We start from the raw sequence: 14,195 nt of genomic DNA, 5'->3' as shown, positions 1-14,195 counted from the left end.
CATTGTTGAAATGACAATATTCTTTAAGCTTAGTTGTCAAAGCCAGTGGCAAGGTTTGAGAAGATTGATTCCTATTTTGAAAGAGGTTCTACTCTGGGTAAAATGTTATCAAATGGCAACATCTGCTATACAGAAATCTTTCATGAAAGGAAGTCAATCTATGTGGCAAACTTCATTGTTGCCTTATTTTAGGAAATTGCCACAGTCACCACAACCTTCAGCAGCTACCACCCTCATCAGTCAGCAGCCATTGACATCAAGACAAAACAAAACAAGACCCTCCATCAGCAAAAATATTACAACTTGCTGAATGCTCAGATGATGGTTAGCATTTTTTAGCAATAAAGTATTTGTAAAGTATGTACTTTGGCTTTTTAGACATAATGCTATGAGATATTTAATATACCATAGCACAGACAGTGTAAACATAATTTTTACATGCACCGGAAAACAAAACACTTGTGTGATTTGCTTTATTGTGATATTCACTTTATCGCAGATACCTGGAACTGAGCCTGCAATGTATCTGAGGTATACCTGTTTTCATATCTAGTTACTGATTATCATTTGTCATTTAGCCATGGAGTTGTCAGATCCACAAACATTTCTAATCTCAAACTTATAAGATGAGAAGGGACAAGAAGAAGAAAAATGTTACCTATTAACTGGCTCCTGAAATTATAATAGCATAGGAGAGCAGGCAAGTTAAAGTGAAGTTACACAAGAATATATCCTTAAAAATATACCAGAAGTCCTACTGTATTTAGTTGAGCCTCATTATAACTGAACTAATTGCTGCATGCATTCTGGTATTCCACAGGGCAGGTCATTTCTTCCAAAATACAACTAGAGACCCTAAAAGCCTGGTGACAACATGCTGACATATACAATGATGCCCCTTGGGGAACTGGGAGTCTTAAAAAGGCCCACTGCACTTTGTAATTATTTCCACAAGAAAAGTCAATCATCTGAGAGGGCAAAACTATCACTCCTATTAACATAATTCTTTTTGAGGAAGAAAATGTACACAATTATTACAATCTTGGACTTCAAGTAAGTTTGATCTTACTTCATATAACAATACTGGTAATATAGTAAAGTACTTTCATTTTGTTAGAGACTGAGAGGAAAAAAGTTATGCCTAGAGTATGCCAAGTTACTTCTGCTAAAATAATATTCCCTTACAAACTGAATTTGCTTTGCAGTTTGCAAGTGCACACTCTTAATGCAAAAATATTTTGAAAACATATGCAGTTAAACCCAGAAAACTGAAGATAAACATATTACTGATGGAAATCATTTTAGGGAGCAAAATCCTGATTCAATGTTAATTTTCCTTCCTTTTATGAAAATTAGAATGCAAATTAGAAGATATGAATTAAATGGGAAGATATTCAGTTTTGTTTGACTTTTAAAAAAACTGGTGATACAGCTTGTTTGGAGTTCTTCAAACAGAACATCTGTTAAAATTCATATTTAAGTTACTTTTTAATTACTTCAAACATTATTTGGTAAATACTCAGTATAATCAAAAAAGATAATTTACTAAAGTTTATAGGCTGAAAGTTTATAAAAAAATACAGATTGTTCAATGCAGGCTTCAGGGATGTTTCTAATGGTTGTTCAGATTTAGAGTTAATTTCTCAGATAATATTCAAATATTTAGAGCCACAGTAAATGTCATAGGATTAACGTAAAAACAACAATAAGGAATAGTGTCAGAAAGGGGCCTAATTATCCCCAAAAGGCAATATGGATGGCTTCCCAAGGTGACTAATTATTGAATTAGGAAGACCAGAACCTTACATGGCTTGAAAAATATTCTACAGGTGTTTCAGAGCTTGGAGTTATTTACTTATGTGTAGTTCTGGACACAGAAGTGTACCCTACTGTAGGAAGCACCACTCGAAATAAACCCTGCCATAATCACAAGGTATTTGAATCTGAGGTTCTCTTTAACCTGAATGATCCACTGATCTCTGAATTTCTGATCTCATTCATCAAAATCTGTAAGCTCAGTGATGCAAGAACCTTTGGTTTCTATACTGAACAATTAGAATGATGGTCGCTCTGAAGAAAGCTCTACTCCGGGCAGCCATTATTGGAGCAGAATTGGCACAAATAGGGAACAAAAGCCTGGCATCCCTAGGCTGGTCACTGTGGATACGGGGCAGCTTTTAGCTCAACTACTGCAATCGTGTCTCACAGATTTTTAAAAAAACAACTTTATACTCATAAAGATAACAAACTAGGACTTTGATAACATAGTATCTTGAATAAAACATGACATATTGCTATCACTTTAAACTTATTATTTAAAGAAATAGAAATCACAAAACCAGAAAAAAAATTAGTGTACAGGTTTCTTCTGAAAAAGAAACAAAATTAAGCAAGATGGCATTCTACAAGACTGTGCAGACCACCAGCAAGCATAATCAATCGTTTTCTCAGGGTTAGTAGGTGCTAGGCTTTATGAAGTTCACCCTGGACAGAAACAAGTGGTTGAGGAAGTACCTTCAGTCCAAGCCAGTAAGCCCAAATGACAGCAACTGCATGCTTACGCCTAGCCTCCTCCTTCAAGCGTTTCAATTCCCTTCGAGCCTAGAATGTTTTAGATAGTAAATAAAAGAGACAGCCCAATGCAGACAGCACACATGATCAGAAAAAAGATACCCCACCAAACAGAAGAGCCAATTTATGAATAGGGATTTCAGAATGATAGAGAAACAGTGCATAATAACTTAAACCCAAAGAACTGGTGTCGGGCTGGTGCAGCGCTTTTATTTTCAGTGCACTGAGATTCTGTTCCAGAGGAGGGCAATCTGTCTGGTTCCCCGGGCAATCATTTCCCACCCCTTACTTTCATCCTTTTCCTTTTTTCTCCCTTGTACTCTTTCTATCTGTGCTGCCTTCTCCATACCCTTTCACTCCCATATCAACGAAAGCCTTCAAACTCTCAGTAACAGCCCTAACTTCATTAGACTCCTCCTTGCTGACGGCACATTGGGCTGAAGAAGCCATGCACTCCTATCTGAGTTCATCCCTTTGGATGGATAAAAAGACAATTCTTGTGAACAGTCATTGAGAAAACTGGGCAGAAAAAAAGGTTATTTCTCTGAAATGCAAACAAAACCCAAAACTAACGAAACTCAAAAATTCCTTCCAGGCAAAAAATGAAAAGTAGCATGTATAAAAATTCAATTTTAGCTAAGGCCCCAAAAGTGAAATATACTGAAGATTGAAGCAATTTTTAAACTTACAGGTTTAAAAATTACTCTTAAGGAAAAAAAAATATTAGACACGTTATTGTAAAGGATATAAACAGGCACTACTTGTTCAAGATATTACAGTATTGAGACTGGGAAATGAGCTCACTGGATGGAGAAATCCTAGCAAAACCCATCTAGGAGTCCTTTTGCTTCTGCTACATTTCCCTCAGTTGCCTAGAGGAGCAAGTTTGTTCTTCACAGATTTTCAGGAAAAGCACAAATGAACAACCTCGGTTCGTTTTTGGCAAATTAAGCTCTTTATGCAGGCAGATGTTGACTTTTCTCATTTTTCTCACAAGATAGGCTTACAATGTTGACAAGGTGGACTTCAAAACACAGGACGCTGTTGATGTTTGTGTTTCTAACTGGAATACACATTTTTAGCAAAGATGACCTTTGATTTTCTAAGTAACAAAAACATCTAAAAATCTTGTCCCTTGGGGTATGTGAAATGTTCACAGAGCCCACGACTATGCCTGGGGATTAGTGAGAGCATTTCAGGAGGCCTTTGTTTCTGAAAACAAACAGCTGATGCTGAAATTCCTGGGATTCTTCAGTGGCAATTACAGCTAGCTTTGCATGAACATGGTTTCTGTTAAATCACAGATGATAATTTTTTGCACATGTAATATATTTTGTATAATAATCAATAGCCACAATGAAACTAAAAAAAAAATTTCATTCATAATTAGTTTTTAAAGCATATGTTAGAGGCATTTCCATTGTCAACATGTTGCAGAAGACTGACTGAAGCCCAAACTTGAACATTCCCAACATGCGCAACCCCTCCAGAAAATCTCTAAAACACTGCTAGCATCCATCAGTAGGGGGGAAAAAAACAACCCTAAACATGCAGGTTATTTAAGGGCTTTTTTTTTAAAAGAGCAATTATACTAGTGCCTTTTTAGTAAGCAATTAGTTTTGGCCTATGCATGCCTAAGCTTCCTAAGCACACTACTGAACTAATGTTTCCAGGTGTGTTAAATCTGGCTGCTAGGGCATGCACCAGTGTGAGCCACTATTAACTGTAGTCATTCATCCCCTAATAGGCTAGAGATAAGGACTGATTATTGCAGAATTCCAGGATGGAGTGTTGGGATGTGTGCATCAAGTACCTTAGATCCAAGCCAGTAAGCCCAAATAACTGCAATAGCATGTTTATTCCTAGCCTCCTCCTTCAGCCGTCTCAGTTCCCTTCGCGCCTGTGATGCATTTGAAAAGGAGTTACAGAAAAGTTTAAGGCAGAAAGGTTACTGCTGGTTTTCAATGAAGAAAGAAAAAGAGAGACACTAGTTACCACCAAATGGTAAACGCAAAAGCATGTGCCACCACCCCACACCAAAATGTTGGAAAGAGCAAGAGGCAAACACGTGCTCAGTAGCTCAAGCCAGTGAAACATTTTCTGCCCCTGAAGCAGAGGGTTCATGGTTCTATAGGAACGTTACTGCTGACCCACCGCATTCCTTGGGGTCTCTGGCCTACCTGGGTCCCATGCCAATATGCAGCAATGGTTGTGACTGCTTCCTTACAGCGCTTTTGATGCTTCAGTTCCCGCAGAATTTTTCGAGCCTAAGGGGCAGAATCACCCAAAAGAGAGAATGTTAAAAAAAATTGATAGTGACTTGAAAAACACACCTAAAGGGATGATTGTCTTAACACCCATGCTGTCGTGAAAAATCAACAGGTTAAAGAAAAGGTGAAAGTGACTAGCCCAAAACTGACTATGAGAAGGTGGACAATGAAGACATCATTAAGCATGACAGTGCAGCTTCCACTTGATTGGGACAGCAGCCTCCCATACCCTGATACGCAATGGGAAAAATCTGACTACAGCATCACAAGCTGGCACACATCTGTGGGATGAAACAGTTCTCAGAAGGTGGCCAGAGGATTCCAGTGATTCTCTAAAGGCTACTGCATCTCCTTCATTATTATTGCCTGGAATGTAACTGTAGCTGTCCTTTTTATTGAAGAGATTTTTAGAATTGCAAAACCAAAATGATCTCACTGATCCCAAATCAGTGGCTTCTTTCCATTAGTTGCTGAAAACCGATTTTATGGGGGCCAGGAGGACATGTGGTTTGGAGGCGGACTTCGGGTCCTTCCTCTAAGGTCTCTAGCATGCAAACTGGGCCACAGGGCCAAGTCATGAGGTCAAGGAAGAATCAGAAGGCATCAGTTTCACTCATTCTACATGCTCAGATTTGTGTTTTGGCATTTGCTGTAGGACAACTCCTAAGCCCTTAGGTTGCTGAGGCTTGGGCAAGTTTAGTCAGTGCTGTGGGACTCGGGGCCAGGCTCTACCCTCTGAAAGGGCTCCAGGCCTGGGCACTACCCCTCTGGATCCAGACTATACCATGAAATCTCCTCATAGGACAGTGGTCAGAATAGGTTCTGAAGATATCGTCGATCTAGATTAGGGATCAGTAAACTTTTTCTGTAAAGTGCCAGATGGTAACTGCTTTGGCTCTGCAGATTACACAGTTTATCGCTACTACTCGACTCTACCACTGTAGCGCTAGAGCAGCCAGACAATCTGTGAAATAAATGAATGTAGCTATGTTCCAATAAAACTTTATTTACATACACTGAAATTTGTCTTCCATATAATTTTCATATGTCATGAAATCAGCTTCTTTTGCCTTTCTTTTTTTAAAAAACAAACAAACAATGGTTTAAAAATACAAAAACCATTTTTAGCTTGCAGGTTGTACGAGAACAGGCAGCGGGCTGGATTTGGCCTGTGGCCTGTAGTTCATTGACCCTTGAACCAAGTCTTGGCAGGAAAGACCGAGACCCAGGCTGTCCACTGTGATGGCTCCCCCATGTCCCTACCACTATTCCTGGCCAGATCTCAGGATCTTTCAATCATGATGGGTAGCCTGCAAGATGGTAACTAGAGAGTTATGGAAGTCATTGGGCTCGGGGTTCTGAGTATGAAGGCAAAGGCTGTGAGACAGCCTTCTGTACTACAGCTTTTCTCCAAAACATGAGGCAAAGGGATACTGAAGTCACGTATAGTATTATTTCAAGGACTTCCTGCTTAGAAAACAAAGCTCTTAAAAAGAAAGCTGGTTAGAAGGAAGTGGCCAAGACATGGTCACTAGGATCCCCATGTGGCCCATAATATTTATTCTTTCCTTCTGACTGTTTACAGGCAAGACAGGAGACAGAGCAGCCCTCCCCTGCAGGGTAAGCCTAAAGACATTATCCTTTGTGAAAAACCAGAAAACCCCAAATAAATAAATTATGCTTCTTTTAGACTCACCTTCCAACCCCGGATATAAGACTGAATTACCAAGGCGGAACTCTTTGTCTGCTGGTACCTCTTTTGTTGCTGTAGGATAAAAGGGGAAGATATTAGCAGCTGTAGTTACGTATCTGTAGAGTATACAAGGATTGAGAAAGGGTATTTACTCACTTTGTCTGACTCTTAATTATCCATACTCCTTCTGGAAACCAATATATAAAGAAACCAAAACATCAAACAATCCAATAATATTACAGTTAATCCACAGTATGCTTTAAGGATGCTAAATAAAATAATTCCTAAATGACTCAGAACCCACCATTATTATCATTATATTCTTTGTCTCATGCAGTTATAATACAAGGTCCTACACAGGGCAGATTGAATGAAACCCACTGAGTTCTGCATCTGCTTTTGAGTGTTTTCTCTTCTTGGTGTCATTTCTCACCATGCTACTTATTGGACCCACCTCTAAACCTCCCTAGTTTCTTTTAGGTTTGCTACTTTTACTCTGCCTCAAACTGGAAAATCAGCTAAAAATTTAAGTAAACTGTTGTCAATCAACTAAATATTTACATATTGAGCCTCTACCTATAAAGTCTTTTACTAGAACCATGAGAATATAAATATGCATCTGACTCTATCCCCGCCCTCAAAGACTTGAAGCAGACATAGGTCAATGGTATAAAGGATAAACAGTACCCTGGGAGAGATGCCTCACAGAGAGCACAAGAGGCAGGCTCGGAGACAGCAGAGGTTACTTCCAGATGGGGAAGGTAAAAGACGATCCAGAGAGGCTCCTGGCTCTGGCTCAACATGCTCAATGCTCAGAGGCCTTTCTTACTTCTAGGGCTGATGCCTCTGAGTGGAGGTTGCTGGAATATTCCCTAGAAAAGTGAGCTCTTGGGCCAGGCACAGTGGCTCACACCTGTAATCCCAGCACTTTGGGAGGCCAAAGCGGGCGGATCACAGGATCAGAAGATTGAGACCATTCTGGAAAACATGGTGAAACCCTGTCTCTACCAAAAATACAAAAATCAGCTGGGCGTGGTGGCATGTGCCTGTAGTCCCAGCTACTTGGTAGGCTGAGGCAGGAGAATCCCTTGAACCTACAAGGCAGAGGTTGCAGTGAGCCAAGATTGTGCCACTGTACTTTAGCCTGGTGACAGAGCAAGACTCTGTCTCAAAAAAAGAAGAAAAGAAAAATGAGCTCTTATTGTATTTACTTTGGAATATACACTGAAACATGGGCATCTCTGATGAAAATTCACAGCATTTCAAAGGACTAAAGTCATGCTGTGAATCCTTCAAGTTACAAGTGCTAGATGGCTCAGCCCCCATTCCCTGAGGTGGGAGAGATGCCTTCTTAGGATTCTAGGCTACGTCTTGGAAGATCACAGGTAATGGGTGATGTTATCAATAGATGGGCAGTAGAATAAAAAAGGATGCCAGGGAGAAAATCCAAGAGGACCTTGGGACCTTAGGCAAGCCACTTACCTCTGGGCCTCTGTTTCCTCAGCTGTTAAATAAGGAGCTGGAAAATCTCTAGGATTCCTCCCAGAGTATAGTCTACAGATGTATGAACAAGCAACAGCTACGATATCTGATCATCACTCTGACACCCATTTGGTACCTCTGTGTTTTCATTTTTAATTCCTAAATATCTTGACAATAACTAATCTCACTTGAAAATTAATCTCTAGGAAACACGAAATGTCATAGAATATGGACATTTATAATATAAATATATTAATATATAATAACTTAAAAGTAATCAGCAACTAAAAAGGAGCATTTTTTTTTTTTTGAGATGGAGTCTCACTCTGTTGTCAGGCTGGAGTGCAGTGGCATGATCTCAGCTCACTGCAACCTTTGCCACCCAGGTTGAAGTGATTCTCCTGCCTCAGCTTTCTGAGTAGCTGGAATTACAGGCACGCACCACCATGCCCAGCTAATTTTTGTATTTTTAGTAGAGATGGGGTTTCACCATGTTGACCAGGATGGTCTCGATCTCTTGACCTCGTGATCCACCTACCTTGGCCTCCCAAAGTGCTGGGATTACAGGCTTGAGCCACTGTGCCCGGCCCCTAGTTCTTTGCATTGCCTGTTCTTTCTCATCCTTCTGATCAAATGGCACCGCCCAGAAGTTTCTCCTTAGCCACTCTACCTTAGGTCACATCCCGCCTCCCCATTATTCTTTATTTCAGTTCTCTATTTCCTTCCTAGCACTTACAACCGTCTATTATTGTTCTGATTATTTGTTTGCTTAAATGCATATTGTCTTTCACTAGACAAAAACTTTAGGAAGTCAGGAATTAGGTTGTTTTGTCCATCTTGTTAACGTGTTTCAAAAACATTTGCAGAATTCAAGACAGATGAATCCAGCACACCTGTAAACTTGGATTTTCTTAATGACCTCAAAATAAGAAATTATAAAAAGGGCTCCTTGAGGATTGTTTACTTGTTGGTCCTTTTTCAGGCAAACAGAAAGCAGAGCATTATGAATCTGCAGCAGTTAAGGAGTGCTTCTGGGTGTACGGAGGAGACTCCACAGCCACCAGGCTTGGTGCCAACAGTCAAAGTGCCTTTGCAGAATGCATGTGAATGACTCAATCATTCACATAGCTGGGCAGATTCATATTTTAAGACTTATACTGGCCAGGGGCAGTGGCTCATGTCTATAATTCCAGCACTTTGGGAGGCCGAGGCGGGTGGATCATGATGAAGTCAGGAGTTTAAGAGCAGCCTGGCCAAGACGGTGAAACCCCATCTCTACTAAAAATACAAAAATTAGCCAGACAGTGAGTGCCTGTAATCCCAGCTATTGAGGAGGCTGAGGTAGGGAATTCCTTGAACTTGGGAGGTGGAGGTTGCAGTGAGCCGAGATCATGCCTCTGCACTCCAGCCTGGGTGACAGAGCAAGACTCTGTCTCAAAAACGAAAAAAAAAAAAAAGAAAAGACTTATAATCTGGTTATAATCTTAACTAGTATGAGCCATTATAAAGATACTCTCAAGCTGATTGTCTTTAGCTTAATCACTTAAGTACCTCATTAATTCCTAAAACTTGGAAATAATAAACTAATATATGTTATGTGAGAATAGGACAGCATAATTATGTCTTGATTATATATAGCCCTATAGTAAAGCCTCTTGATGGCTGAAAAAGAGGACGAATATAATAAAGGAAATGTGAGTGCAAATTTAATTCATTTTGTGAGGACACAGCCCAAGTTCCAAGCAGCCTTGAGGCAAACCTTCAAGCTTCTCTCAAACCTGTGGTATGCCTTCAACAAAACCTCTACAATCAAGTGAGGAAGGAAATGTCAAAAAGAAACTTCATATTAATTAGGTAAACATAATTTATTATTGAATCTCTCCCTATAATTAATAGATCCAGATACCTAAGGACAAAAGAGAATGCAAACCTTTAACCAAAACCAGAAATCTACAAAAACATGGCATTAGCTTTCTGGAATTAAAGCCACTTTCAAAGCTGCTACAATAAATAAAGAATAGCCAATTATATTGAAAAACTGGCCAGACCTAATCAAAAGCTTAAATGACATTGTCTCTTCCAATCTGATGACCAAATTAAAAATGTATTTCCAACCAAATACAGCTAGATCAGTGAAAGGCAGTGTAGTATGCTAAACTTGAGCTCCAATACTGTCTTGGATTCAAACCCCAGCTCTGCCACTTACATGTGGCTGTGGGCAAGTTATATAACAGCTTAGTGTCTTAATTTTCTCATCTTTAAAAAAAAAGAACCACTAAGAGCATGTTGGGAGAATTAAATATGTAACAATAACCTAGATGGTAAGTACATAGCCAATGCTGGCCAATTAGCATTGTTATTATTGATTTCAAATGACTGAGCCTCTTACCGCGTATCTCCTGAACCAGGCAGCAATCACAACTTGGCTTTTCTTCATTAGCAGGAAGTGTGTGCGGCATTTCCACCCCCGGTAAATCTTCTGAATGAGAGTGGCCAAGTCCTCCAGGCGTTGCTTCCTCAGGTCTTCTAATTTGAATAACTAATAAGAAGTGATAGATGGACTTTATCAGAAATCCTCTGAAACCTCACAGCTTACAGGAAAGAAATTTTTAGGAGACAAAATGCCATGATGCTGGAGTCAATCACATTGAAAAAGAGAACTGAATAATTATATTAATTGTATATGATATGGATAATGGTCCATGAGAAAATTATTTTGATGAATTCATGAGAGACTTAAAATTTTTATTCCAGTGATTCAGAATTTATGACAAATCAAAGAGGGGCTGAATTGAGCTTAAGTTTACCTTCACACTGTCTATGAGGACGTAAATTACTAATGGAAGGCAGATGCTGGAAAATAATTCTCTCTTAAATGAATTAAGTACTTCCCAAAATCTCAACGCTTCCAAATTAGCAATCACCTGCTATACTCATTATACTTCACACTCATCTATTCACTGACAAAAAGATTTCCTTGGGGTTCTATGAGGTAGAATGCTAAACGTCTTTTTTTTTTTTACTTAAAATTTTTTTCATTTTACTGCTTTCCTGTACCTCTAAATAGTAGAGGCTGTAGTTTTTAAAATTAACATATAATTCAGGTATTATAAATACAGACTACATTTACCTGCAGTTGCTATGAATGGTGAGGTTGTACTGTTGTAGTAACAGTGTCTTTGTGATTTCTTAAGTGTTGTACAATCTGTCAGATCAAAGACTTTGATTGTTCATAAAAAATACGCATTCTTCCACTACCCCTTATAGGTCCTTGCCTCTTGGTTATTTGTAGATAAACCCACAAGTTTTGTGGCATTCATGGTAGCATCTCATGTAATGTTATAAAGTTAAACATCTTTTAAGAACTTTCCTATATGATTCCAGCTTAAGTTGAGAGTGTAAAGATTTTGGTTACATACTGTTCTTGGGTTTCGGATGAATATCTTTGATCTACCGAAGGAGTATTCTTCCACAGGAATCTCTAATTCGTTAAATAGGACCTCCACACCAGACCTAAAAAAATAAAAATAAAAAAAATGAGTTTTCTGAGTTATAAAAAGTTTTATGCTATAGCATGAGATATCATGAGATCAGATTCTCTGTGGTATAAAACACAGCCTCATTTCTGAGTGTAATTGCTCTTTCAGTTATCATCCTTCTATCAAAGAATTTTTCACAAATTAAACCAAATCCAGTAAGCATTGAAGAAGTAAACTTGGGTTCAGAACTATGTATTCTAGGACATGTGGTATTAAAGACAATTCTTGATTTCATTAGTAGAGGCAATACTTGTATCAAATATACCTCTAATGATGTACCAACCTGGGTCAGGAGGGTGTGCAAGAAACTCAGATCTATTTTGAACTCACTCAGTTAATTCCTGATTGTTTCTGCCCCCCTGAGAATGCAAGCAGAGCCCAAGACACAGTCCCAGACCAACTGGACGCTAAGAACGTGGGCCTCACACAGTGGGAGCAGGAACTGGACTTGGCTCTGACCTCTCCATCCTGGACCCGGGTTTCAACATCAGTCTTTGGAACTAAAACTCACTCCACCCCCCTGTAGAGTAGATGCCAGGCAAGGAGTGAATACATGTTCTGTATTATGGTACCTGTTTACCATAATACCCTGGAAATTAGCAATGGGAACTGAAACAGTACTCAAATTCTACATTAAATTAGGGTATTAAATTAGGCATCAGAGATCACACCATACATCTGGAGTTTCTAGATCTTCTTATAACACAAAGTAAGTGTCCTAAGAGTGCTGATGTTCCTGTGAAAGGCCAGGTGCACTGAGAATGTGTAGGCAATACCAGTAAAATTAAATGAAAATTGCCCATTTCCTGCCTAGGCCCACGAAACAGGCATGTCAGCCCTCCTGCAGTATTAGGGGCAAACTTCTCCAGCCTGCAAAAGAGCAGCCTCTCTGATTGGTGAGAGCAGAAGGAAGGTCACTGCACAGGCAAAACTTGATTTCCCTCCTGCAGCAGCCGCCCGTCAGTACACAGTTCTCTCTGCCTGTGGAGCACTCGCAGGATGTGGGGATACACCACTGGGCCTGCAGTGTCCAGCACTCTGTCTGGGACTGGATGAGTAAATGCAATTCAAGACAGACCAGTTGAAAGCTGTATGGCCCCAGGTCCAAGCTACATTCTCTATTCCAGCTTTCCTGGCAATAATGCTGACATTGTGAATCCTACCTGCTTCTATCACCTATTTATCAACTGTTACAGATCTAGGCAAAGAGAGGGACCTTCACCCACCCACTGATTCTCTCTGGGACCTCATGGGAAAAATGACAAGTGGTAATTCAACCTGCCTCTAATTCTACTCTTCTATGATTCTACACAAATATAAATGTATAAATTACAAATCACATCCTATGAACCTACCTTGGGCATATTCTATACATTAATATTATTGACACACAAGTCTCAAATGTGTATTTGGTAAGTCCTGTTTTCACCTTAGCACAAAATGGTATCCTAATGGAAGAAGGTCCAAAACAGAGGTTATACCCAGTTTTTTAGAGAATTCTCTTTTACCTAATGGCATGTGAAAACAAACCTATTATTTGAATACTTAAAATATTCACTATTAAATATGGTCACTGAATTTCTTACCTGGCTGGTCCTTTCCAATGCGGCCATGTCTGTTTACAAAGCATTTTGTATCTTTCCAGGCAAGGCTCATAGGCCTGCCTGAAGGCATAGCCTGCCCTCCGTACTCGGACGTTCTCCAAAAGACCCAGGTACCTGATCTGATGACACACGAGAGCCTCGTTGAAGATGTGTGCTGCTTTTTTATCATTCGGTTTGATACACCTTAAAGATTATAAAGATTTTCAGTTATAAACTGCCTTTAATGGATAAAATTTTCCATGTTTTTACAAAGTATTATATATAACTGTTTCATAGCAAAACGATTGCTTGTTACTCTTGAGAAACCTAATCATTACTTTTGAAATTATTTCAAATCATTTTACAACAACCTAAAAATAGATACAACACTGCAGGCACAGTAATTTTAAAAAGAACAAACTAATAAATGCAATGACGTGGATGAGTATCACTGACATTTCATTGAGTGAAAGAAGTCCAACACCAGAGTACATGCTGTAGTTATGATTCCATTTATATCAAATTCAAGCAAAACTAACCCATGGTTAAAAATCAGTGCTGCTGTTACCTCTGGGGAGAGGTAGTAGTGGGGTATCAACACAAGAGACAAAAGGGAACCTTGTGGGCTGATAGGAATGTTTTATCACTTGGTCTGGATGGGGTAACACGAGTACATACATCTGTAAAACTTCAGGAAGCTGTACAGTTAAGATCCATGCACTTTATCGTATGTGTACTGTACCTTGATAAAAAGATAAAAAACACTCTTGCATCCCTATATCTGTGCTCCTTTCTTAACAGGGTGCTTTGCTGCCCAGGGAAAAACTTTATTTCCCAGCGTCCTTTGCAAATAGGTGTGGCCAGGTGAGCAACTTCTGGCCAATAGGATCAGAGGGGAAGTAGTAAGTAATGTCTGCCCCCTCTAGTCAGTGTTCATAAAAGAAGGGACGGGCTCTCCCTTGGTCTCCTCCAGATTACTGCTGGCTGCAAATGTTGACAGCCATCTTTGACCATGCAGACAAGGAACACACCCAGGAAACAGCAGAGCCACAAAATA

General features: G+C 39.5%; 1 protein-coding gene across 12 annotated transcripts in view; it reads right to left on the bottom strand.

Annotated features, from left to right (window-relative positions):
- Positions 1-14,195, bottom strand: part of MYO1B (myosin IB) — a 186,285-nt gene that overhangs the window by 20,171 nt on the left and 151,919 nt on the right. For 4 of the 12 annotated variants that reach the window (XM_035305163.3, XM_035305162.3, XM_035305165.3 and 1 more), the window contains exons 18-24: positions 13,142-13,342; positions 11,436-11,529; positions 10,406-10,555; positions 6,538-6,606; positions 4,752-4,838; positions 4,385-4,471; positions 2,515-2,601 (exon numbers count right to left, since the gene is read on the bottom strand). In XM_035305163.3, the coding sequence (XP_035161054.1) occupies positions 2,515-2,601; positions 4,385-4,471; positions 4,752-4,838; positions 6,538-6,606; positions 10,406-10,555; positions 11,436-11,529; positions 13,142-13,342 (775 nt within the window). The remainder of the gene's footprint in view (positions 1-2,514; positions 2,602-4,384; positions 4,472-4,751; positions 4,839-6,537; positions 6,607-10,405; positions 10,556-11,435; positions 11,530-13,141; positions 13,343-14,195) is intronic. The other 8 variants (XM_035305168.3, XM_078328049.1, XM_008999117.4 and 5 more) reach the window with 3 other exon arrangements.

The sequence above is a fragment of the Callithrix jacchus genome, chromosome 6, assembly GCF_049354715.1.
Source record: "Callithrix jacchus isolate 240 chromosome 6, calJac240_pri, whole genome shotgun sequence".
Taxonomy (NCBI): Eukaryota; Metazoa; Chordata; class Mammalia; order Primates; family Cebidae; genus Callithrix; species Callithrix jacchus.
Note: the sequence above shows the minus strand (reverse complement) of the source record. Positions and strands in the feature narration are given on the sequence as shown.